At 45.6% G+C, this 22,513-nt stretch overlaps 2 protein-coding genes and 2 pseudogenes across 3 annotated transcripts; 1 reads left to right on the forward strand and 3 right to left on the reverse strand.

Annotated features, from left to right (window-relative positions):
- The first annotated feature begins 8 nt into the window (after positions 1–8).
- LOC136492370 (uncharacterized aarF domain-containing protein kinase At1g71810, chloroplastic-like) lies at positions 9–16,832 on the forward strand. 2 transcript variants are annotated; one of them, XM_066488413.1, is made up of 22 exons: positions 9–544; positions 676–720; positions 872–910; positions 1,029–1,199; positions 3,881–4,033; positions 4,233–4,268; positions 4,929–4,972; positions 5,286–5,376; positions 5,471–5,512; positions 5,606–5,714; positions 6,395–6,509; positions 6,664–6,713; positions 6,878–6,956; positions 7,041–7,091; positions 7,226–7,367; positions 7,592–7,636; positions 7,988–8,095; positions 8,202–8,243; positions 8,736–8,921; positions 9,168–9,287; positions 9,373–9,485; positions 16,814–16,832. In XM_066488413.1, exons 1-21 carry the CDS (start codon positions 53–55, stop codon positions 9,475–9,477), a joined length of 2,265 nt encoding a protein of 754 aa, XP_066344510.1. In that variant the 5' UTR covers positions 9–52; the 3' UTR covers positions 9,478–9,485; positions 16,814–16,832. The 2 variants fall into 2 exon arrangements, with proteins under 2 accessions (XP_066344510.1, XP_066344509.1); XM_066488412.1 differs by lacking the exon at positions 16,814–16,832 and having other exon boundaries at positions 11–544; positions 9,373–9,791.
- On the reverse strand, positions 1,792–3,622 carry LOC136493849 (G-type lectin S-receptor-like serine/threonine-protein kinase LECRK1; annotated as a pseudogene).
- LOC136492371 (shikimate kinase 3, chloroplastic-like) lies at positions 9,889–14,113 on the reverse strand. The gene is made up of 10 exons (XM_066488414.1): positions 13,649–14,113; positions 11,721–11,767; positions 11,528–11,582; positions 11,369–11,441; positions 11,175–11,262; positions 10,840–10,922; positions 10,635–10,764; positions 10,448–10,526; positions 10,247–10,311; positions 9,889–10,147 (listed from the first exon to the last, which is right to left on the reverse strand). Exons 1-10 carry the CDS (start codon positions 13,869–13,871, stop codon positions 10,094–10,096), a joined length of 897 nt encoding a protein of 298 aa, XP_066344511.1. The 5' UTR covers positions 13,872–14,113; the 3' UTR covers positions 9,889–10,093.
- Positions 16,833–18,551: 1,719 nt separating the features above from the next.
- On the reverse strand, positions 18,552–19,335 carry LOC136492422 (uncharacterized; annotated as a pseudogene).
- Between the last annotated feature and the right edge of the window lie 3,178 nt (positions 19,336–22,513).

Below are 22,513 nucleotides of genomic sequence, written 5' to 3' on the forward strand. Positions count from 1 at the left end.
CGCGTGTTTGGAGGTGAAGTTTGCGCCGGAAAATGCTGAGCCACAAAAAATCATGCCGTTACAAACACTACTACTCCATTTGGCGCCTATCCCATCCGTTTCTCCAGTTTCGTCTTCCCCGCTTGCCCCAACCTCCTCTCAAAATCTCCGTTCCCAATTCGAATCCCCCAGATCCTCCGCGTCGCCAGAAGCCCAGATGCTTCTCCTGCAGCCCCGCGCAGTCCCTGCGCCTGCTCTGCGGGGGAGGCCTCCTCGGCCACGCCGGCGGCTGGTGCCGACTCCCCTCGCCTCCGCGCCCAGTTCCATCGTCGTCAGCTCCGACGAGGACGCATTCACCAGGTGCTCCGGGTACCTGTTCGAGGAGGGAGCGGCTACCGAGTCGGAGCTCCCCACCGCGTACGACCTCCCCGGCATCGCGGCCGTGTACCGCCGCCGCCCGCTCCTCGTGCTCCGCCGCTCGCTGCAGATCGGCACCTCCTTCGGCCGGTGGTTCGCGCTGCGGTACCTCGACCGCGTCAACGAGCGCGCGGACGACATGTTCGAGGTCCGCGCAGCGCGCTGACGCTACCTTTGCTTGTGATCGGTCCCGCGCACGCTTTCTGTTTGATCAAATTCCTTGGCCTGTTTTGGTTCACCTTCGGTGCTTGACACGATGAGTTGGTGTTGTCTTTGCAGCTTCGGGCGGCTCAGCTCAGGAGGATACTGTTGGAGCTTGGTCCGGTATGTCTCATTTTCCATTGCCTGCCTGTTCATGTTTTTTTTTTAGGGAAACTGGAGGGGTTTGCACCCCTACAGTGCTCCTGCCTGTTCATGTGTGCGTCCCTTATCTGATTATGATTAATGTCTATTGATGTTGCTCTTTTAATCACAGGCATTTGTGAAGATTGCACAAGCAGTTTCGTCGCGGCCGGTGAGGTTCACTAGTCGTTGCATTTTCATTTCACCTATTCCTATTGGGATTGCAAGCTTGGAGTGCCTTAACTTTAGATGTTTGACACTTGTTGGCTTCTTTGTTTCATTTGCTGCAGGATGTTGTTCCACCTGCATACCTTGATGAGCTCTCACTACTTCAGGACCGCATAGCACCATTTTCAAACGATGTTGCTTTTAACATTATAGAGAAAGAGCTTGGGCTGCCACTGAATATGATTTTCTCTGAGATAACACCAGAGCCTGTTGCTGCTGCATCTCTTGGGCAGGTCCGATCGCTCTATCATTTTTAACGTATTCATTCATGTCATGAATCGATTAACCACTCTTAGCAGCATTTTGTATTTCTAAATACGGAAGCAGAGCACAGTTGCATGTAGTCACGTGCATTTGGATAGTTGAGCTATTAGTTATTTGGCTGCAATATTGCATCCTCTCTATATTTTCATTGTTTCAACTTCTAACACCAGAAGTGATGTGCAACTGAACTTCAGCTTTGCACGTTAATACTTTTTTTTTCTGGATGTTCCCCTAAAGGGACGAAAATAAGTGCACTTCAAATTTAGGAGCAACTAAAAGTACTGTATAATGGAAATCTGAACCTTTATGAAGTTTCAACACCATATCACATGTTTCTTTAAAGGAACCACAAATGAGTAACTTCCCGGAGTTGGAATTTGTGACAACTAAAGGCACAATAGGATGGAACCCTGAACTTCCTTGATAAATTCAAATAGAGTTAAATGCATCGTTGGTCCATTAACTTTTACTCATGTTTCACTTAGGTCCATCAACTACGAAAGTGGTTTTTCAGGTCCATAAACTTTTGAAGTGATGCATGTCTAGTCCATACCCCTTCATTTATCTTTTTATTCTGACGTGGCAGTCCACGGTGTCGCTGCATGCATGCATGGCGGGAGCGAAACGGCCGAGCAAGCAGCCCAGCCACTCGTGCGCGCACTCCATGAGCGTCCGCGGCGGCGTGTTCCTGGGCCTCGCGCTGGCGGCGCCCTTGGACTCGACGAGGCCGCGGTGGCGTACGTCGTGTTCCTGCACGCACCACAGCGCCACCTTAACCGCCCGCTCCACCTCCGTGGCGTCCACGGCCTCGTCGCCGCCCACCACCCGCCACACCTCGCCGCGCACCAGCCACTCGTGCGCGCACTCCATGAGCGTCCGCTCCTCGCCGGCCTCCTCCAGCTCCATGCTCCGCCGGCACGTCACGATCTCCAGCAGCACCACGCCGTAGCTGTACACGTCCGCCTTCACCGTCAGCGGCCCAACGCCGCGGTACCACTCCGGGGCCAGGTACCCGCGCGTGCCGCGCACCCCCGTGAACGTCCGCGTCTGCTCCGGCAGCAGCAGCTTTGCCAGCCCACGAGGCTGTCCAGCTCGTTGTGGAGGTAGTGCAGCCACGGGAGCTGCTGCTTGGTGCAGGTGCCGTCGTTGCTGTTGAGCAGCACGGCGGCGCAGAGGCAGTCGGCCATGCACGCGGCCTGGCAGTCGGCGGCGCTCGTGCCCGCGCTCAGCACGGCGTACGGCGTGTCCGCCCACGACATGTTCTGCATCGTGACCATGCTAGCAGTAGCACCAGAACCAGCCGTGGCGCAGTCACCGGCGCCCGTGGTCTCGGTGCACCCGAGTGGTGCGTTGGCGGTGTCGATGAAGCTGAACCCCGGCGGACACCGGCAGTCGGCTGCGCGTCGCGGCCGAGGACGCAGTAGCTGTTGAGCCCGCACGCGCCCTTGACGTGGCACCGGTCGTCCGGCCCGATCCATTGGACGCTGGTCGTCCACGCGCCCCCCGACGCGACGGTGTGGCGGTACAGGGGGAGGACCCCGTCGGGGTCGAGCGTGACGCGGTAGAAGACGTCCGTCTCGCCTGGAGACCGCGCGGTGCCAGGCCGCGTCAGGTTCTTGGTGTAGTTGCCGTTGTTGCCGGTGACGTAGAGCACGCCGGTGGCGTCGAGGCGCAGCGTGAGCGGGAAGCCGATCTGGAACGTGCCGGTGGCCCAGTACGCGGAGTTTGCGGTGTTCTCCGTCTGGACCGGGTACAGGACGAGGTTACCGTCGTTGAGCTGGTTGGTGAGGCGGTACCTCCCCGTGGCTCTGTCGGTGAGCGAGACGCTGGAGAAGAGCTGCGCGCCTGGGACGAGGTCCTGGCCCGGGAGCAGGGTATCGGTGGGCGCGGCGAAGGTGGACCAGACCATGGTCCTGTTGGCGTCGTAGAGCATGAAGCTACCGTCGTCGCGCATGGCGGCGGCGGTGGCCGGCCAGGGCGGCACCGCGAGGTTCCGGTCCTGGCCGTCGGAAGGGCCCGTCCAGACGAGGCGGCCGTCGTAGGTGAGCCAGAGCGCGCCGCCCATGGACGGCGTGTCGTTGCGGTTGGCCGTCCACGTGACGGTGATGTTGGGGGTGGTGGCGAGCCAGACGCCCACGGCGAGGCCCCCGTCCGTCGCGTAGAAGCCGAAAGCGAAGCGGCCCGACGGGGACGGCCAGCCGGCGCCCGCGGCCGCCTGCAGGGAGGTCCCCGAGGTGACGTTGGTGGTCTGCTGCTGCGCGGCACCTGGCGCGGGCACGGAAAGAAGCGTGGCGAGCGCGAGCAGCGATAGCATGGGGGTGGGTAGAGCCATGGCGCGCGTCGAGTGGCTGGGCTGCTTGCTCGGCCGTTTCGCTCCCGCCATGCATGTATGTAGCGACACCGTGGACTGCCATGTCGGATTAAAAAGATAAATGAAGGGGTATGGACTAGAGATGCATCACTTTAAAAGTTTATGGACCTGGAAAGCCACTTTCGTAGTTGATGGACCTAAGTGAAACATGGGTAAAAGTTAATGGACCAACGATGCATTTAACTCATTCAAGTATTAGTCAATTCACACTTCTTAGTGTGGATAACCATGGAATTTCATCTCCAGTGATACAACATTCCATTTTTCTTACTTTTGTAGGTTTACCAGGCTAGGCTCCGCTCCAATGGTAAGGTTGTTGCTGTCAAAGTACAAAGACCTGGAGTTCAAGCAGCAATTTCATTAGACATATATATCTTGAGGTTCCTAGCTAGTCTTGCAAGGAAGGCTGCCAAGTTGAACACAGACCTTCCAGTAAGTCTGACTGCTGTTAGTACCATGTAATCAGCTGAAGAATTTGTTTTTCTTTAAAGAGGTCAAAAACAAAAAAATAACCCCACATTAAGGGAAAATCTTTTTAAAAGAACAACTATATTATTCTGTATCAGTTATGTTGTGCCTCTTATATTTTACTTGTTTTCTAATCACATGTATTTGCTTCTTGTATGTGCAGGCTGTTCTTGATGAATGGGCATCAAGCCTATTTCGGGTAACTCTTCTCCATATATGATGACATGCTATTTCTATAGTGAATATATCTATACATCAATTTTGTTCATTTACTTTAGTTCACTTCAACACATTTCAATTTGGTTATAGCATCTGTAGGCATTGGCATGAGATAATATTAGATTGAAGTATGAAAAGTAACCATTAACTTGAGGCTTATGGCTTAACCCTTAGAATGATTTCATTGCTATGTGGATAATAGCAGTTTGCTAGAAAAACAATCTAGGAAAAATTATGAGAGGTCAACATCCAAAATGTGTTATTGGTTACGGGATCCAAACGAACATTTAAAATTTGTTAATTGTTTTTTGTGCTATGATTCTATTTATAGTTCACTATGCTCAAGTAATTTCAAGGTTGCAAGTTATGGACACATGTTGTCATATATCCAAGGAGGAATATAAATGTCAATCTTTTTCAATGTGACAGTGGTTTGAAACCATTGCATTTATACTTTTACCGTGAGAGTACATAGCTTTTGTGATAATCTTCTTTTCGAAAGCCTGACGAAGACATGTTGATACTATTCTGGCAAGACTGTGCCAGCAGTATTCTAGGCTATGTCAGACGTCTGATTAAAATATTAGCTGTATATCCTTAGATATTCACATTGAATACAGGTAAATCACATTTGATGCAGGAGATGGATTATAGAGAAGAAGCAAGAAATGGACTTAAGTTCAGGTTGAATTCTTCGTCCATTAGACAAGGTCTAGTTCAACGCATTGGATACACACCTTCGTTGAGAAATATATGTTGTTTTAGAGCCTGAATGGTCAAACATCCTTCACTTTCACGACAAATATAGGCAAAATTATTTAGCTTGGGACCATCAGATTTATTTGAGAGTTACTTTCCTAATATAAAATATTTGTACCTTTTCAGTAAAATATCTATTATTTATATTACATATTAATATAGAAATTGATATCCAAGTTGCTTATTTGAGACTATCTCAACATATGGGTTCCTCAAACATCTTTTGATTCTGTGACAGAGAATTGTTTGGGAAATTTAGAGATGTCTCGGTTCCTGAAATGTATCTGGAGCAAACTAGAAGGCGAGTCCTTATCATGGAATGGATCGAGGTGCATAGTCTGTGATCTTATTCAACTGTTAACAAATGAACATGCATGCAAAAATTGCAGTTTGTAATTCTACTTGCGCTTTGTGATCTTGTAGGGGGAAAGGTTGTCTGAAGTCAGAGATCAGTATTTGGTTGAGGTAAAGGACTGTCAAAGCTCAAATAATGACATAAAACTGGGCTTTCTAAGCACATCGATCAGATTGATTATGCTGGCATATTTTACATTACAGGTTGGAGTATATTGTTCGCTTTCCCAGCTATTAGAGTATGGATTTTATCATGCAGATCCACACCCCGGAAATCTTCTGCGTACAGTTGATGGGAAATTAGCCTACTTAGGTAATGGTTATATTTTCTATATCTTCACTAAAGAATGCACGTTTATAGACTTTTGGGTTCCCAGTTTACTGTCTTGATCATCTTGAGTGCTGCTGCCCTTTGTGTGACCAAGAGGAGGAAAATATTCAGCACTTGCTCACATCTTGTGTCTTCACAAGAAGTGTATGGTTTTCGGTCTTATCTCTAGTTAGGCTGCGACACTTATCCCCAGGAACAAAAGAATGCACTTTAATGGATTGGTGGTGCCTAGCTTTGCAGTATGTTCGGAAACATCATCGCAAGGGTTTCAACTCATTGGTCGTCCTGGTGGCATGGTGGATATGGAAGCATAGAAATGGTTGCATTTTTAGGGATCTCAGCCAGTTTTAATTCTATCATACAGGATATTAGAGATGAGGCCAAGTTGTGGTGTGTGGCGGCAGCCAAGGGGCTCCGTAGCTTATGGCCATGACTGCTTTGTTGGTCTTTGGTTATTACTTAGTTTGTTTTCAGTGTTTTTCTGCTATAATGGTCATGCCCTTCTAAGGGGTTGTTTGAGTCACTTAGACTCCTTATTCTTCTACTTAATATAAATGATACGCAGCTCTCATGCATGTTCAAGAGAGAGAAAAAAAACTTTACAACCAATTGAATGAAGCTCACACTATTTCGACTAAATGTGACACACTATTTGTCAATAGATTTTGGGATGATGGGAGAATTCCGACAAGACCTTCGTGATGGATTTATTGAAGCTTGTCTTCATCTTGTTAACCGTGATTTTGATGCTTTAGCAAAAGATTTTGTAACCCTTGGGTAAGAAAATTATTCTGAACTAATATGAATCAGTTTTCACACATTAGGTTGGTTGTCAGTATCAGTATCATTATGTGATAAGTTAGGTTTCTGAAGTGGAATTCGTTTATACTAATGATCCAGTAAATGCAACTTATCTTTACAAATCTTGCAGTTTACTTCCTCCAACTGCCCAGAAGGGTGAAGTCACAAAGGCATTGACAGGTATTCTAGTTCTGGATGAATGTTGGATATGTTTAAACATAACTTAGAATTAGTTGATCTAGATACTGTTGTACTAATCTCAAATTTGTAGATCAGGAGTCTTGCCATAATACTTGTCCAATTGGCATATCACTCGGTATCCTACTTCCTTATTTTTGTCCCAGGTGTATTTGAGAATGCTGTTAACAGAGGAGTTCAGAATATAAGCTTTGGAGATCTGTCAGGAAATCTTGGACGAACAATGTACTATTCTAGTTTATAGATAACCATTTCTTCAATAGACGTACTGTAAGTTTGTCCTATTAACTAGAGTTAACATTGTTTCAGGTATAAATTCAAGTTCCAGATACCTTCTTACTTTTCCCTTGTAATTCGAAGGTAACGAGTTTGTCTGCAAAAATTGAGCAAAGTGCTTCACTAATAGAGCTTGCAAACAGGCAGATGCTCTAGAATATGTCTGATATGTATGTTTTTGGATCATCGGATAAGAGGTTTACCATGTGATTTTTCAGCCTTGCTGTTTTAGAAGGTATCGCAATCAGCTTCAATCCAAACTATAAAGTTCTGGGCAGTTCATATCCATGGATTGCGAGAAAAGTTCTCACTGACAGTTCACCAAAGCTTCGATCAACTTTGCAGACTCTTCTTTATAAGGTTGATATTTTTCAGCATTTGTATTCTTTGACGATTTTAAATCAAACTAACTGCTAAGGTGTCAATCACGTTAACAAGTTTACAAGATCAATAGTGAATAGTGATAACTAATGATTGTTTACTTTGAAATGTTTTTCAAGTTTCCTGCCTATATTATGCCCAAGCTTTTCTACTGCAAATTCTGTTTTGACTATCATCCTTTTTCTTCAACTATTATGTTACAGGATGGCACTTTCCAAATTGATCGCCTGGAATCTTTGTTAACTGAGGTTGGTTTCTTTCGTTCTATGTCTTATATAGATGCTACCTATCCCATCTAATATAGTTGTTTTGAGTTGTGTCATATATGATATATGTGATATGAATAAAGATTTAATTGTTTGAAACTTCCTGTAAATTTTCCTTCTTAACATGAGGAAGAGGGTGGCCTATTCCAGCCAATCTGTAATGATGATTCACATATTCATTTGGGTTTTGTACTTTTGTCATTAAACAAAATGGCTAAAGCGGCAGCTCTAATCAATGATTATTTACATGTTTACTATGAATATATCTTCACTTGGTAGCCTCCTGTGATATCTATTTCTGAGCACATTCCTATTGCATGGTTTCTTTTACAGTCACTTCGTGCCAGAACAGAGCAATCATTGGTCAGAAATCAACAAGAAGATGTCGACAGTACGAGATATGCAATTAAGCAAGTCTTGTCATTCACATTCACTGACCAGGTTGGACCAAACTGGGCAAATAACTCTTCGATACTGAACTCTTCACCTTAACCAAACAAGATAGAACTTGGCAGATAAATATTTGAAGCTCTATGCTCTCTTGCAGGGTGCTTTTGTGAAGGATTTACTTCTTCAGGAGATTGCTAAGGTACTAGCCTGTTAAAGGCACAATTGCATATCGAGTGAGTTTGATCATCATAATATTTGGAAAATCCTGAGCATATTAAGATTATATATTCTAACTATTAAAACCTACCGAAAGCATTTCAGCAGAACTGGTTGCAAAATGTTAATTCATTTGTGAGTTTCTGTTTCACTTTTGTCGCAAAAGCAATAGGTCATTTTAACAGCTTAGGTTCCACTTTTGAACATTCTATGGCATGAATGCTAACAAGGGAGGTATCAAATAGTATATAGTTTATTTTTTTTAAACCAGTAACTTAATTCTTGGAATGCCTTAAATCCGTAACAAACATTCCTTCTAGTTCATCTTCCTTCGGTTTTCAATAAACTTTGATTCACCTTTAGAATATCTGGGGAATCTTCTTCTTCCATCCATGTTTGATTAAAATGAATCTGCATACCTGTTTTGATAAGAATACTTTCTGGCTATGCATTCTCAAGAATTTAGTTTTTGCAGGGAATAGATGCACTTGGCGTAGCCACATTAAGCTCTGCAACATCTGCAGCAGCCTCCAGATTGCCATTCGCTGGTGGCCCATCCCCATTTTCCTCACTAGACGACGAGGATGCCACCAACTTAAGAAATCTGTATCGCCTGCTCCTACTTTTATCTAAGGTTTCTCAGAAGGAAAATCCATCTCCGGTAAGTACAATTTTCCATATATCTTAGATTTCAGCTTTGTTTATTCATTTGTGTGGAAGGGAAAAGAAAACTTAGGTTAGATATGGATATGTGATTGATCAAAAGCATAACATACATTATGTTGTGTACTATGAATACACGTCTCCTCTGATATTAGTTAAATGATTTAAAAATATATATTGCAAGATTTACAACCTTTTTCTTTGAGCCTTTGTTCCTTTTGTTCATTCGGTATTATTTTTGCAGAGTCCTGGATATAACAGTGCCATAGAGAAGGAAGGTGGTAGCACGGATGAACTTTCTCTTGCGCTGTATGAAATGACCTCTCTGCCAGAATTTCTTTCAGTTCTTTCTGTCATTCCTGAGGTACGTTGGACATAAGTTAAGTGAGACTATATGTCAGAATCCATATGACACACGGCTCATTTGTGTATACCCTTCTCCATCGAAGCTTCCACCGGAGTCCCAACAGCAGTTGCTTCTTCTGCCAGCGGATTTAACCAATCGTATTTTATCTCGGGCTGTCGCGAGAACCATTAGAAGACTGTTCATGTAAAGCCAAAGGTACAGAAATTTTCCGTCCCTGCTTCCTTAATTTTTATTTAACTATTCTTTTTGGTTCACTACTAGAAGATGAGGATTTTTTCTCTCTCCACTCCATATGGTAGCATCTAATCTAGAACCCAAGATCAATCCTTTTTTTTTGTTCTTTACGTAATGCTTTTGAAACACTGCTATGTACATATTTTTCAAAGTACAACAGGCATTGTAAATGGCCCGTGTTGTTATGCACATATGGTGTAACTGACAAACTTTGAGTTAAATCTATGTGAACATAAAAATAATGCTGTAATGCATTTTTCCTCGAAAGCATGGATTCATGTCATTTGCTTGTTTCACAATCTGACATAGTGAAAATTGAAATGACAATACCATGCTATGCCCTAATGTCCCCATCAACCATTCATTGAGATAAATAGCAAATTATCATTGTTTTAACTGAAAGCTATTTACTTATTCATTTGCACAAGTACAAACTCAAACGGTCCTCTTTCATGCTGCATGAACAATAATCCAACAACACTGTAGAAAGAGTTTATGCAAAGGTATATGTACAATTAAACAAACAAGGGCCATATGTTGTGAGCATCCTTCCCCTCACATACAAGCAATCAGTTTCTGACCATGGTCTTCTCGGTAAGAAAACTTTCCATCTTTAGCAATGCCTGAAAGGGTTGAGGTGAAAATTTCTCAGTTAGATAGATATAGTTGTGAAGACCAATCCTGCTAAGACAGAACAGGAAGAAAATAGAATTTCAGGATACCTCAATGGCGATGGTACTAGGTGTAAGTACAGTGACATCATTATGGCCTTGTTTTAATGCAATATCTGCATCATAAAGAATATGGTCAATCAATTGAATTTGCAGCATTGGGCTTAGCGAGTTTGTTAGTAGTATACAGCATTAGAAGGAAAAAACAGGATTAGACATAGCAGATGTTACTAAAAATCATTGGAAACTTACGTTCAAGTGAAACTCTGGCATCAGCATTAGCATACGAGTCCATTCTTTGCTCAAAAAGTGATGTAAGTTTCGCATAAGCCTGCATTAGAAAATAAGAGGTCCTTAGCACTGTAAGGTTTACAAAAAATAGTATATATTGACTGGACCTCAAGAGGTCAATTCTCATATGAAGAGTATTAGTGGCTACCTTTGCATAAGGGTCACCAGATTCCTGATGCAAGAGTGGTCGAGATGCGGTTCCTACAGCAGCAATTCTTCTTGCAAGTGCATCCAGTGGAACATCTAACCACATAGTCAGCCCTTTCTTCATGTAACTCCTACAAACCCACAGTAAACTACGGTGAGAATTGGTTCTGAAGAGCAACATCAGGGTAGTTTATCACTTCCAGTACCAATTGATTGGCCGGATCACTGCACCACCTCCGGTTGCAACAACCAACCGATGCATTGATGACAGATCCCTCAGGACCTCACTCTTGACAAATCGAATGAAACAAGAGGATATCAGAAGAGTTGGTTATCAGGTACAGAGGGACTTCAATAGGAACTTAATGCTGTCAGCCTCTGATCACAGCATTTAAATCCGAGGTGGGGAATTGCCAATTCCATCTTCTTAGAAAGAAAAATGAATGGCTTGCGGACTTGGGAGTCTTTTCCCACACTTTCAACCTTCAATAAGGAAATAAATAAATAAATCTCATCATCTCTAGAGAAATAGACATATTACCTCATTATCTCTGAAGAATGCTTCGCTATGGAGCTGAAAGATCTCAGCAACAGATGATATACCAACAGCCTTCTCTACCAACTTATCACTGCAATCGGTATTGGCCAATAACATTTGTAAATCATAAGCAAAAAAGGTTACTTATGGAAGATTTTGGTGGAGGGTGAAGTTCATTATCAGAGAGAAATACAAACCTGTCGAAGAATGAATAACCTAATACTTCGGCTAATATCTTCCCAACTGTAGTTTTGCCTGAACCCATCATTCCTGCATACCAAGTACACAAACGATGATGGGATGAAGCTAGGGTCTGAGGTAAACTGGTGAAGTGGAGCTAGAAGCCAAGAACTAACCAACAAGATAAACGCATCGGCCATCTAAGTAAGGGAGAACATCCTGGGCTTTTTGCTGGAGTTAACATGTCCGTCATATTAGTAATTAATATATACATAAATAACCATAGTTGGTTGATGTATTTTCTCCATATACAAGGAAATCATCATTACATCATTTCCTATTTCTAGGGGGGAAACACATTTTCCTAACCTGTAGTATGAGAGCCTCGTCAGCAGAGTAGTGGACCTTTCCAGTTCCTGCAAACCATTATCATGTGTATCATATTTAAACCGTCTGGTAGCGGTACCACACGCTGTTATCGCCCCCCCCCCCCCCCCCCCCCCCCCCCCCAAAAAAAAAAGTCTGATGCCACTAAATTGTCCCTTGGATGAGAATATATCCAGATGAAACGGCTACCTCTAATTCCTCCTTAGCAGCAAACTAACTTCAAAGTGAAATTATCTAAATTGAACACCAGCGTAAAAAATGTTTTTATATATTTGCTAACTAGTAATCGCGTTGGCATAAAAATCATCATTTGGAGAGTCATTTGCATAAAATCGTTTTCTATATCTTTCCACTCTCCAATAGTTTTTCTACATCTGGTGCGCATTCTAGAGAGACATTTTTGTTTTATATTTCTGTTTAGCGAGAAATCCAAAATATAAGATAGCTATATTTGAATAACCAAATAAAGAAGATGTTGGAGGGTTTTTTTATAAAAAATCTCTCTCTATTCTTAGTAATCGGGAAGAATATAAAGAGCCTCCTAAAGTTGCTCTAAGATGACCCAAAGAGTGGTTACTGAAGGGCTACCATCACCTTGTAAAAGAACCAGCAATAGCTGACTTTTCTTTTTCTCAGACGAAAAGGAGCCCTGACAATGACACGGACAAAAACAAGCGCTCACAACTGACATTGCTTTGGAATTAATTGTACGAAATACAAAGTAGGTTTAGTCGCATTAGTATTAGGTTGGTGTCCATTTCATTGGATCCCTGTACATGATGATTGACAGTGGAACGACAGTGGCCCATGGGCCATGGGCCCACACCCAATGCGAAGCCGCACCCGGTAGCAACCGGGCCGTATGGGAACAGTCGCGTTTCGCCCCTTGCTGTCCCTTGACTCCCCTCGGCTGTCACGTGTCACGTGCGTGAAGCGTGTCACTGCCACGCCACTCGTGGTGGACCAGCAGCTGCTGGTACGTTGCGGATGCATATCTCATCCCGCGAAATTAGACAGAACATTGATCATCCTAGTCTAGTCAAATAATCTGATTTTCGCGTTGAGGTGAGACGATGTTCACCCACACCAAATCATGTACTCATAACTAACCAATTTCCTGCCCTGGGTTTTATACGGTTACCCAATTTATTTAATTGTGTAATTATCATCTTTAGTGATTCAACAGTTATTTGGCCTTAAACACATAAAGCAACAATTTTGTCCAAAACATAGATAAAATCTGACATACAACTTCAGACAACAATAAGTTAAGTTCTAGCTTTCACAACAAGGTGGTTCTAGACTTTTTAGAAAGCTTAGCAAAACATGCACAACTTTGTTATAAACATCACAAGCTAATTCAAAAGTTAACCAGGTCAAACATCATAAAGAAGACATCTCTGTCCAAATTAGGACAGAATCTGTCACTCCACTTCACAAGCTCATAACTGTAGATTTAGACCACCAAAAGGAGTGATCTTTAACAATTTAGAAAGCTCATGAAAAGCACTACACTTCTTCTATTATCTCCAAAACATGATTCAAAGCTTACCTAAGTCGAACAACAAAATCATTCAGATCTGTATAGAGAGCATGCAAAACCTAATAGAAAAATTATAAAATCTATAGCTCTTAATTATAAGGCTTATGGTCATAAAAACTTAACATAAGCTAGATTATAAAATTATCTACAACTTTTATATTCACCATATTCATAGAAAATATCATTATCATCTCGAAAACGATTACCCCACAAAAAGTACATATGTAGCCAAATTTCAGAAGGTAGCGTGATATTTTCGCTTATTTCCTCCTATAGAGATTTCATACATATATCAAGCTCAAACAAACGTCCATATAGCTCAGCTACGTTTCAACTGCATGAATGAACACCAAAACAGGCTGCTCACCTGCTGATTTCGCGGAGCACGAAGCTCTCAGCTTTGCGGCACGGAGGGCAGGATCCACGGTCCTCCACGGATCGGCGCCCAGCACCACCCTCCGCGACGGCAGCAGCCTCTCCGCCGTGAGCCTCACCGGCGGGACTCTGACGGAGTAAGCGCCGTGCGGCTTCTCGACGCCGGCCCAGACACGGCCACGCGGCGGCGCACGGACGCCCACGCTGGCTTCCATCTCCTGTCGATCCGACTCGCGACCGACGAGGAGAGGCGGCCGGGGGCTGTGGCTGTTGGATCAGCCAGCCGCGCCCAGGCGAGGGCTGCTCGTGTTAGGCCTGACTGGTGGAGCCGGCGTTGGATAGGCTGGCCATCGCCCGCCGGGGACCCCGGGGTAATGGAGCGAGCGGCCGGTGAGCGGCGGCGGCGGACGCAGAGGGGGAGGACGGCCTCCGTGCGGAGACGAGGGAGGCGGAGCTTGGTGGCTTGCGGGCTTTTATACACGACGCGGTCGTAAGTTTGGTTTCCGAAGTTGGGTGTACAGCTCGTCATGCAGCCCGAGGCACGATGGCACTGCATGAAATCCGTTTTTTTAACCCGACACGAGCACGGCACGGTCCGGTGACATAGGGCCCCGGGCTGGCCCGACCCAAGGGAGCAGGCCGTGTCTGGGCCGCTGCTCAGGCCCGTGGGCTGGCACGGCACGGCCCGGCCACCCCCCTCCCCCTCCTCACTCCACTTCCCCTCCCCGCGGCCCAATACGGCCGGCCCAGCCCATCGTCCCCGCCTCCCCCCTCCTCAGTCCTCATATATAAGCGGAGCCGCACGTCGCGGCCGCGGGCCGACTCTCCCCCGCGCAGCCCCATGCCCCCACGCTCCCATCCTTGGTCCCGAACCCTAACTCCCTTCCCCTCCCCCTCCCCGTCGCGCGGCCGCACCCCTCCTCTCCCCCACGCCATCGCGCGGCCGCACCCCTCCTCTCCCCCACGCCGTCGCGCGGCCGCACCCCTCTCCCCCACGCCGTCGCGCGGCCGCACCCCTCCTCTCCCCCACGCCGTCGCGCACCCGCACCCCTCCTCTCTGTCGCGCGCGGCGCACCACCCGACCGCACCCGCACCCTGGAAGCACCGTCGCCGGCGTGCCCCTATGGCCTTTCCTCCTCTTGCCGTGCGCGGCCATCGGTGTCGGGTGTGGCCGCATCCGCCACGGCCCTCTTCCTCGTCTTCACCCCCACGCCTCTGGAAGCCGGCGACCCCATGGGGCAGATCTACAGGAACAGATCCAGCGGCTCGCCGCCACGCTCCCCACGAACGCCTCCTCGCCCGGGAAGCTCTTCGCAACAGCCACCATCGGCGAGGTCCCCGACACCGTCTATGGGCTCGCGCTCTGCCACGGCGACGCCGACTCCTCCTCCTACAGGGCCTATGTCCCCACCGTCTTCTACCGGCCCCTGCCTCGTCCGCTACTCCGATCAAAACTTCCTCTCTATACCCTTCTCTTCTCGCTGGATCCGGCGTCGAGCGCCGCCACCGCCTCCCACCTCTCTCAACCAGCGTCGCCCCTTCGCCACCCGCGCCCGACCTGGAGGCGACGACGACGCCTCCGTTCCCCTCTCGTCGGGCTACTGGGCCGGCACGGCCTGCTAAGACACTCGGGCTTTTCAGGCCGGCCCGACCCGAAAAATGGCTTGACAGACCGTGCCTGGGCCGTTGGCCAGGCCCGGCGCCCGGTTCGGCCCGGCCTAGGAGGCACGATGTGCCGTGCCGGCACGACCACCTACGGGCCGTGCTCGGCCCGGGCCCGTGCCGGGTCGGGCTGGGCCGGCCCGTTGGTTAGCTATAGTTGGGTGGTTTGGTTTCTTGTCGCGGGGCCCGGCACACCACGTTTCCAGTAATTTCAAGATCAGAAAACCTTTTCGTTTCGCGAGCAGGAGTATTTGGCTTTAGGCTTTTCATGATACGATGATGACAAGCAATTTCATCCTCTTCAAATAGGATATGCTCAGTCTCCGTCTATGCATTCCTATAATAAAATACATTATCTAAAGCGTAAAGCCAAATCCCGCTTTTCATTCTCCGTTTTGTGAATTCCTATTTTGTTTTAAATATACTATACTATCATACACATTATATACATTATCGAGATTGATCAAATTTAAATAAAATAGAGAAAATCTAAAGAAAGAAGGGCGGGCCTGGTGCAAACGGTAGAGTCTTACCGCATGTGACCGGAAGGTCCCGTGTTCGAGTCGCGGTCTCCTCGTATTGCACAGACGAGGCTAACCCCTTCCCCAGATCCCGCATAGAGCGGGAGCTCTCTGCACTGAGTACGCCATTTTTTATAGAAAATCTAAAGAAAAAAAGAAAGAGTAAATAACAAAACATGATATTATGTTTCATAATTCTGAAATAGAGTTTTTTTAGTATTACTCATTAGGAGTATATATTAATCATCTTATTTTAATTAGGTTCTAATCTAATTAGTAGTAAGTATTTTACTTTCTATTTAATAGTCTCTAACTATCATTAAACAAAGGATAGAGCAGTCCTTTTTCTAGAGATTCTAGAAAAACTGAGACAAAGTGAAGCGAAAGATGGTTAAGCAACAAAAAGAAACCCTTAAGTACGGGGTATATATAGTATATATATACTCTGAATCTTGGATCTGACTGAACACGAAAGTTCACTTGTATATCGCATGCAATGCCAATCTGGCCTAGAATAATCCAGTGACCTGCCACCAGTCCGCCAACAGAATTGGATTAGCAGTTTGCCCCTCCTGTTCCAAGGACTAGAAAACTCGGAGCGATTGACCAAACAAGACACGCTTTCGGACCAAACTACACTCAAGACTAAGAGTCAGGAGTCAATCTCCTCTTGAGACACTCAACTCTTTCTTTGGTGGAGAGTTTTATAGCACAACTACCAAAAATGTCACATCAATCTTTGTGTTGGTAACTGCACCGATAGGTTTCACGTGAAACTCTCTCTATCTCTCTCGTTATAAATAACCTGTCAAGTCATCAAATTTGCTAGCCTCTTAAATGCAAATTAAACTTAGATAAAACTCCCACTCAGACTGATCTATTAATAATCCTCTCTGCATTTTTTTAAACAAAACATGGCGCTTAATCCACTCGGACTCGGTGATCGGACGAAACCACCCTCCACGTAACACAAGGCGGGCGCGGGCCGTTGAGGTGCCGGGAAGGGCGTTCCGGTCAAGTCGACACATCGAAGGGGGGCCCGACCGTCGCGGGGTAGGTTAGTTGAGACTCTTGGCCGGGATGTGCCGCACCCGCAGTCTCCGGTGGCAGTGGATGCAACTACCACCGCACCGCGGCCCCGTCCGAACCACGTCGGAGGCGGCGGAGGAGGAGGGTAGGTGGCCGATGGCGACGCCGCGCGCGCGCGGGAGGTGGGACTGAGACGTCCGTTCAAGGTATCGTCGCTCTCGCGCTCGAAAGCGGACCCACCTGTGGTACCTTACATGGTCAGTTGTACATCGTCTCGTGTTGGTTCAGGAATCCGCAGTTGACAACTGTACTACGTGTGTACTGCTGTACTAATTCTCTGTATGGTCACTCGAACTCAAAATAGATAGCAAGAGATCTAAAATCAGTCTTTAACAGAGTACCTATACAGGAGATTTATTTTAAGTTGTCTGAGAGGCACAACCCAAATATAGACATCCTCTCTCCTGGAAACTCATTTGTAGAAATGATTCTCTTTTGGGTCTTTTATTAAAGAAGATACCGAATAGGTATGGAACCTTTTGTCTGTAACGCTATCAAAGGACGAATGAATATTGTATTTTGGGTGTTGTAATTGAAGATAGCCTTATGCACGCTTTTTCGTAGGGGGTCTAATCTCACCTGAATTGTGGCAAAAAAATACAAAATCTGTTGCAATGTAGGAGTACTTAGCAATCGGACGTTCAAATTAAGTGCACTTTTAAGTCATGGACCATGACACTAATGTACTCTATTTTCTCTATTTTTAAAATTGCAACTGCTATATGCTGGTACAACTTCTAACAGAGGATATATATGATTTTAAAGTAGTATTGATCTCTTTAAAAAAACATTGAACATTATTAGGGAAGATCTTATGCACATATATACCATGGCCCCGTTCGCTTCGCTGAAAAAATAAACCGAAACACTGTTCCGGCTGATTTGTTGTGAGAGAAAAATAATGTTCCGACTAAAAAAACAAGCTGAAAAATATGGATTATAAAAGAAACGAGCAAGGCCATGGTATATATGTGTTTACCTACCCCTTCGACAAGCTTAAGAAGACGAAAAACAGGTTTGCTGAGCACAAGAAGGGTGCGTGTCGTCATACATATACTTGGACGTTAGGTGCATCCACATAAGCACCCACAGGCCGAGCTTATCCATTTCGAGTCATAATAGCCCATGAAGTCATGATTCACATTAGGCCATGGCGCCATACCATTGACAGGCAGCACAGGCAAAATGCATCACTGACTCACTGTTCATCGTCTCTTCGTCTGATTCTGCCTCATGGGGTGCATGCAACCAAAGTTTCTCAACAGTAATCCCGTTGGCCTCAACCAAACACTGCTGCTTTGTTTTGTTGTACAAGGGAAAGGATGGCAGCTTTTTAGCTCTTTTTTTTAAAGGAGATTTTCACATTTAGATTCTTGGGAGAAGCATTTGCCAAAAGGATCCCGAGCACGGTGCCAAACGTATGGGTACAGTGCACGGGGTATACGTGACGCCTCCGTGTCTTTTGGTGTCGATCAATCCTACATGGATCTTACGTGGCAGAGGATACGTCGTGAAAGGACACGCCCAGACCTCAGCGCCAAAGGTTGCTGCGCCAAGGCCTGCCTACTATTTATATATTTCAAAAACATGTCTAAAGTGAAAGAAATTTATTTGCCCCGTAAGTTAGTGGGTATAACCGTGTGCGAACTGGAATTGGCATGTAGGCCATAAGAATGCACCTAAAGCTTCAATAAGCAGACCTATGATTTCACCCTGTTCTAGCGTGTCGGACATGGCGTGAGCGCATGCAGAATGACTTCATCACAACAGCACAACCGAGGAACCGTGTAGAAATGTCAGCCCGGGAAGGTTTCACTCGCATGAATGCATCACTGGCCACAGGACGCAAAAAAAAAAATCTAAAGAAGGGGGACTGAACCAACAAGGGATCCCGCAGGCCACAGCACCGATCAGCGAGAAGGACTGAAAATCGACGATGACCTGGCGTTGTTGTCCATATGAACTCCGTAGCATGTCTTTCTATGGACTGCAAATTTTGTAGCATGTCTTTCAGAGAATTATTACCTGATGGATAATTCTCTCGATGATGTTGGACCAATTGTGCTGCTCCAAACTTCATCATGATCACCCATTCACCCTCCTTGTGATCTCATACGCCAAGGGTAACAAGAGATCAATGTTCTTCACCTCCTCCGACCGAAAAATACCCTGCTTTCACTCATGTGTGATGCTGGCAGGTCCGAGGGTGATCAAGGCAGCCCTTTGCTCTGCACTACATCCAATCCTGTGCGTCTTCTTCACCTCCCATAGGAGCGGGAACTTGAGAGAGGCGATACGATATAGGTTGGTGCAGTGGTGCTACCAGAAGTCGAAAATGAAGGAAGATGTGTCTGTCTGTTTGGAATGCCTTGGTGCTTGGCCTGATTAGCCGAACTTTCTCTTCCATAGTTCCCTTCTACTCTGAAACTGAGCCAATATGTCGAACTATGACCGTATAAAATATGCATAATGAAGGGGGTGGAGGGATAATAGTGGACATGTGTAGCACCAGCAGCAAGTGAGGGGGTAGGTTAAAAAAAATAAACGAGCAGGGGAGTTGGGCTAAGGCCCCGTTTGGTGGGGATCCTCTCTGGCTCTAGCTCTGGCTTCGGCTCCTTCGGAGCAGTCCTACCAAACGGCTTAATAGGAGGAGCCGTTTGGAGTGTCTTTCAAGGAGGAGCCGAAGCTGTTTTCCTCCGAAGGAGCCTTTGGGGAGGAACCCTACTAAACAAGGCCCTAAGTGCTACTCTCTCCATCCCTTTTAATTTATCGTTCTCACTTCCCGAGAATTCAAATATACTCAATTTTAATCAAATATATATAAAAAAATATTAATATTTATGGTACATTATTGATATCATTAGATATAATTAGTATCATTAGATAGATCATTAAATCTATTTTTTTAATAAATCTATTTAAAGATACTAATATTGTTAATATTTTCTAAAAATCTAGTTAAACTTAAGAAAATTTGACCAGTAAAAATACTAAAACTATGGATAAAAAGGATATAAAGAGCACACCTTAGCTCGAGGACCGGGGCATGGCGCCATGGTCTTTGGCTCAGAGTCTCCTGCCACGTAAGACCCGCTAGGACGGCTCGTCCTCCAAGGATGTGAGGAGTCACATACTATATAGGTGCCATTTATGTTTGGTAGTAGATTTTTTTGCAAATGTTTTTCTCAAGGATTTAAATGTGAAAATATTCAATAAAAAAGCTAAAGAGCAAAATTCCGATGCTTGTGAAGTGTGTGTATACTACTCTCTCCGTTCCAAATTATAAGTTATTTTGTCATTTCTGAATGTACCAATTTAACTACGTATCTAGACATAGTGTATGTTTAAGGGTATAGCAAAAACTATGTATTTAGAAAAGCCAACGGCATGGGCGCCTTCACCGACACCTCTGAAGTAAACGCCTAAGACGACTTGCCACCATCGCCAAGCTCGAGGGGGCTACGTCAACTCCTTCGGCATCGAGGCCTACTACACCTTTGTCAACCACTCCAACTCAAGGGGCTCACCAACAACTTCGATCCAGATATCTACTTCTACTACTACAACTACGTCAACTACACCAAGCATGGTTGAGGATTCGATCACGAGAGTTCCACTACTACGACTACGTCAACTACACCAAGCATGGCTGAGGATTCGGTCACGAGCGTTCCACTACTATGATTACATTGACTACACCAACCATGGCTAAGTATTCGGTCACAAGCGCCAGTCAAGAGGGGCTAGGGGAGCACACCGGAGGACCAGCCACTCCAGAGTGTGAAGTCTTTTGCCTAGCGCTCGTGAGTGAAGATTTGAAGGCCTCGAAGATGAAGACATGCGCACCAAGAATATACCGGAGACGAAGGCCTCGGAGACGAAGACCTGCGCACCGAGAAGATATCGGAGGCAAAGGGCTCAGAGATGAAGACCCGGGTACCGAGGAGGTCCTAGAGATGAAGACTTGCACACCGAGCGATGCCAATGAACCATGTTACAGAAGCAGCAGAAGGAGCCAAATACCAAAGATGAAGACATCCTAAAGGTCAAGGCACTTGGAGCTAGAAGACTCAGGAATTAGAACATGTATAGGTTAGAGTTGTGCACGTGCTCTTTTCTCCATGCCCTTTTTCCCATAGGATTTTTGGGATGGAGTTTTGAGTGAGGCGCACATGTGTAGGTTGTGAAGGGCAATCCTCACAACCAAGGTTCGAGTTGTATTGTGCCTCTTCTTTTATGAGCATCTATTAGGTCCTATAGTACCTGTCATAGAACCGATCAATTTATAAGAGCACAAGTACAATGTCAACCACCGAAGCGGTCATGCTGTCATACTTGAGCCCATATAAACCCAGTTGTCCATCGAGTGTCACGAAGGACCTCAAAACATAACCAACATACAACCAAGATCGTACATGATTCAACATGCATGTCACATGTTACATAGAGTTCACAAGTAGTTCAACATACATCGGAGTACGAATAAAGTTATTACAACCCAAAGTTCAAACGTAGTAACGGAAGCAACATAGTTTTGAAACCATCACATACACGGTTTAGATACATGCCAGTTCCATGATCATTTCCAACAAAAGCACATAGAGAAGCTACTAGAAAAGGCCTTGCCCATTGGCCTCATTGCTCGTCCATGGTGGGAGAGAAACAATGCTTGCAATAACCTTGATACATAGTACCATCCGTAACAAGTGGAAAATAAACCCTGAGTTCGAGAATATACTCAGCTAGACTTACCCGTCATAAACCAAAAATAAAGAGACACCAAGGATTATGCAAGGCTTTAGAAGGTAGAGCAGGCTTGACAACATTTTGCATAAAAGCTAAAGTAATGTAGGTCTTAATATGTTTAGTTATTCTAGCAACAAGTTATACCTATACAATTAAGCAGGTCTAGGTTGGCGCCTGTACTAGAGCAATCACTTGATTTAAGCTAAAGCAAACAATAGGAACCATATCTGGTGTAATATTTTCATGTTCATCATAACCATCACGTTCCATCAAGTTACTACGATGAAGAAGCTCGGTCAAGTTTCTCACTATGCGGGAGAGACGGCGATTCGAATCGATTACAACCAGCTGGACAAAAATCCTAACACAAACCCACACTTCCTCCATCGGGGTCATGTCGGGTCACCTTTGGTACAACTCAGGACTCAACTTCGCTGGTTCGATCAGTGTCGCACCCTCAGGGACTGACCAGCTGCCAGGATGCTCAGGCCCAGACTACCCTTGGGCTCACATCTGGCTCCCCGCACATCCTTACTACATCCAATGTGTGCACTTGGATAGAATGACTTCTGGCCTGAGTTGAGCTACTCGGCTTCACGGTCAGAACGAGTTATCCAGCCAACTAAGTGAGAGGCTGCGTTCAAAATGACAAGAGGGCCTCCAATGATGCGGTCCTTAATTGGTACAGACGGAATCACATGAATCAACCTACCACATAGACTCTGTCTGGCCTCCATTTATATCATCACATGGTTCTTTTCTACGATAGCAAATATAGCCAACCATGATCTAGTATCCACCTATATCCCGCAGGTGACAGAAAATCACCAGACTTCTAC

Source organism: Miscanthus floridulus, chromosome 11 (genome assembly GCF_019320115.1).
Source record: "Miscanthus floridulus cultivar M001 chromosome 11, ASM1932011v1, whole genome shotgun sequence".
Taxonomy (NCBI): Eukaryota; Viridiplantae; Streptophyta; class Magnoliopsida; order Poales; family Poaceae; genus Miscanthus; species Miscanthus floridulus.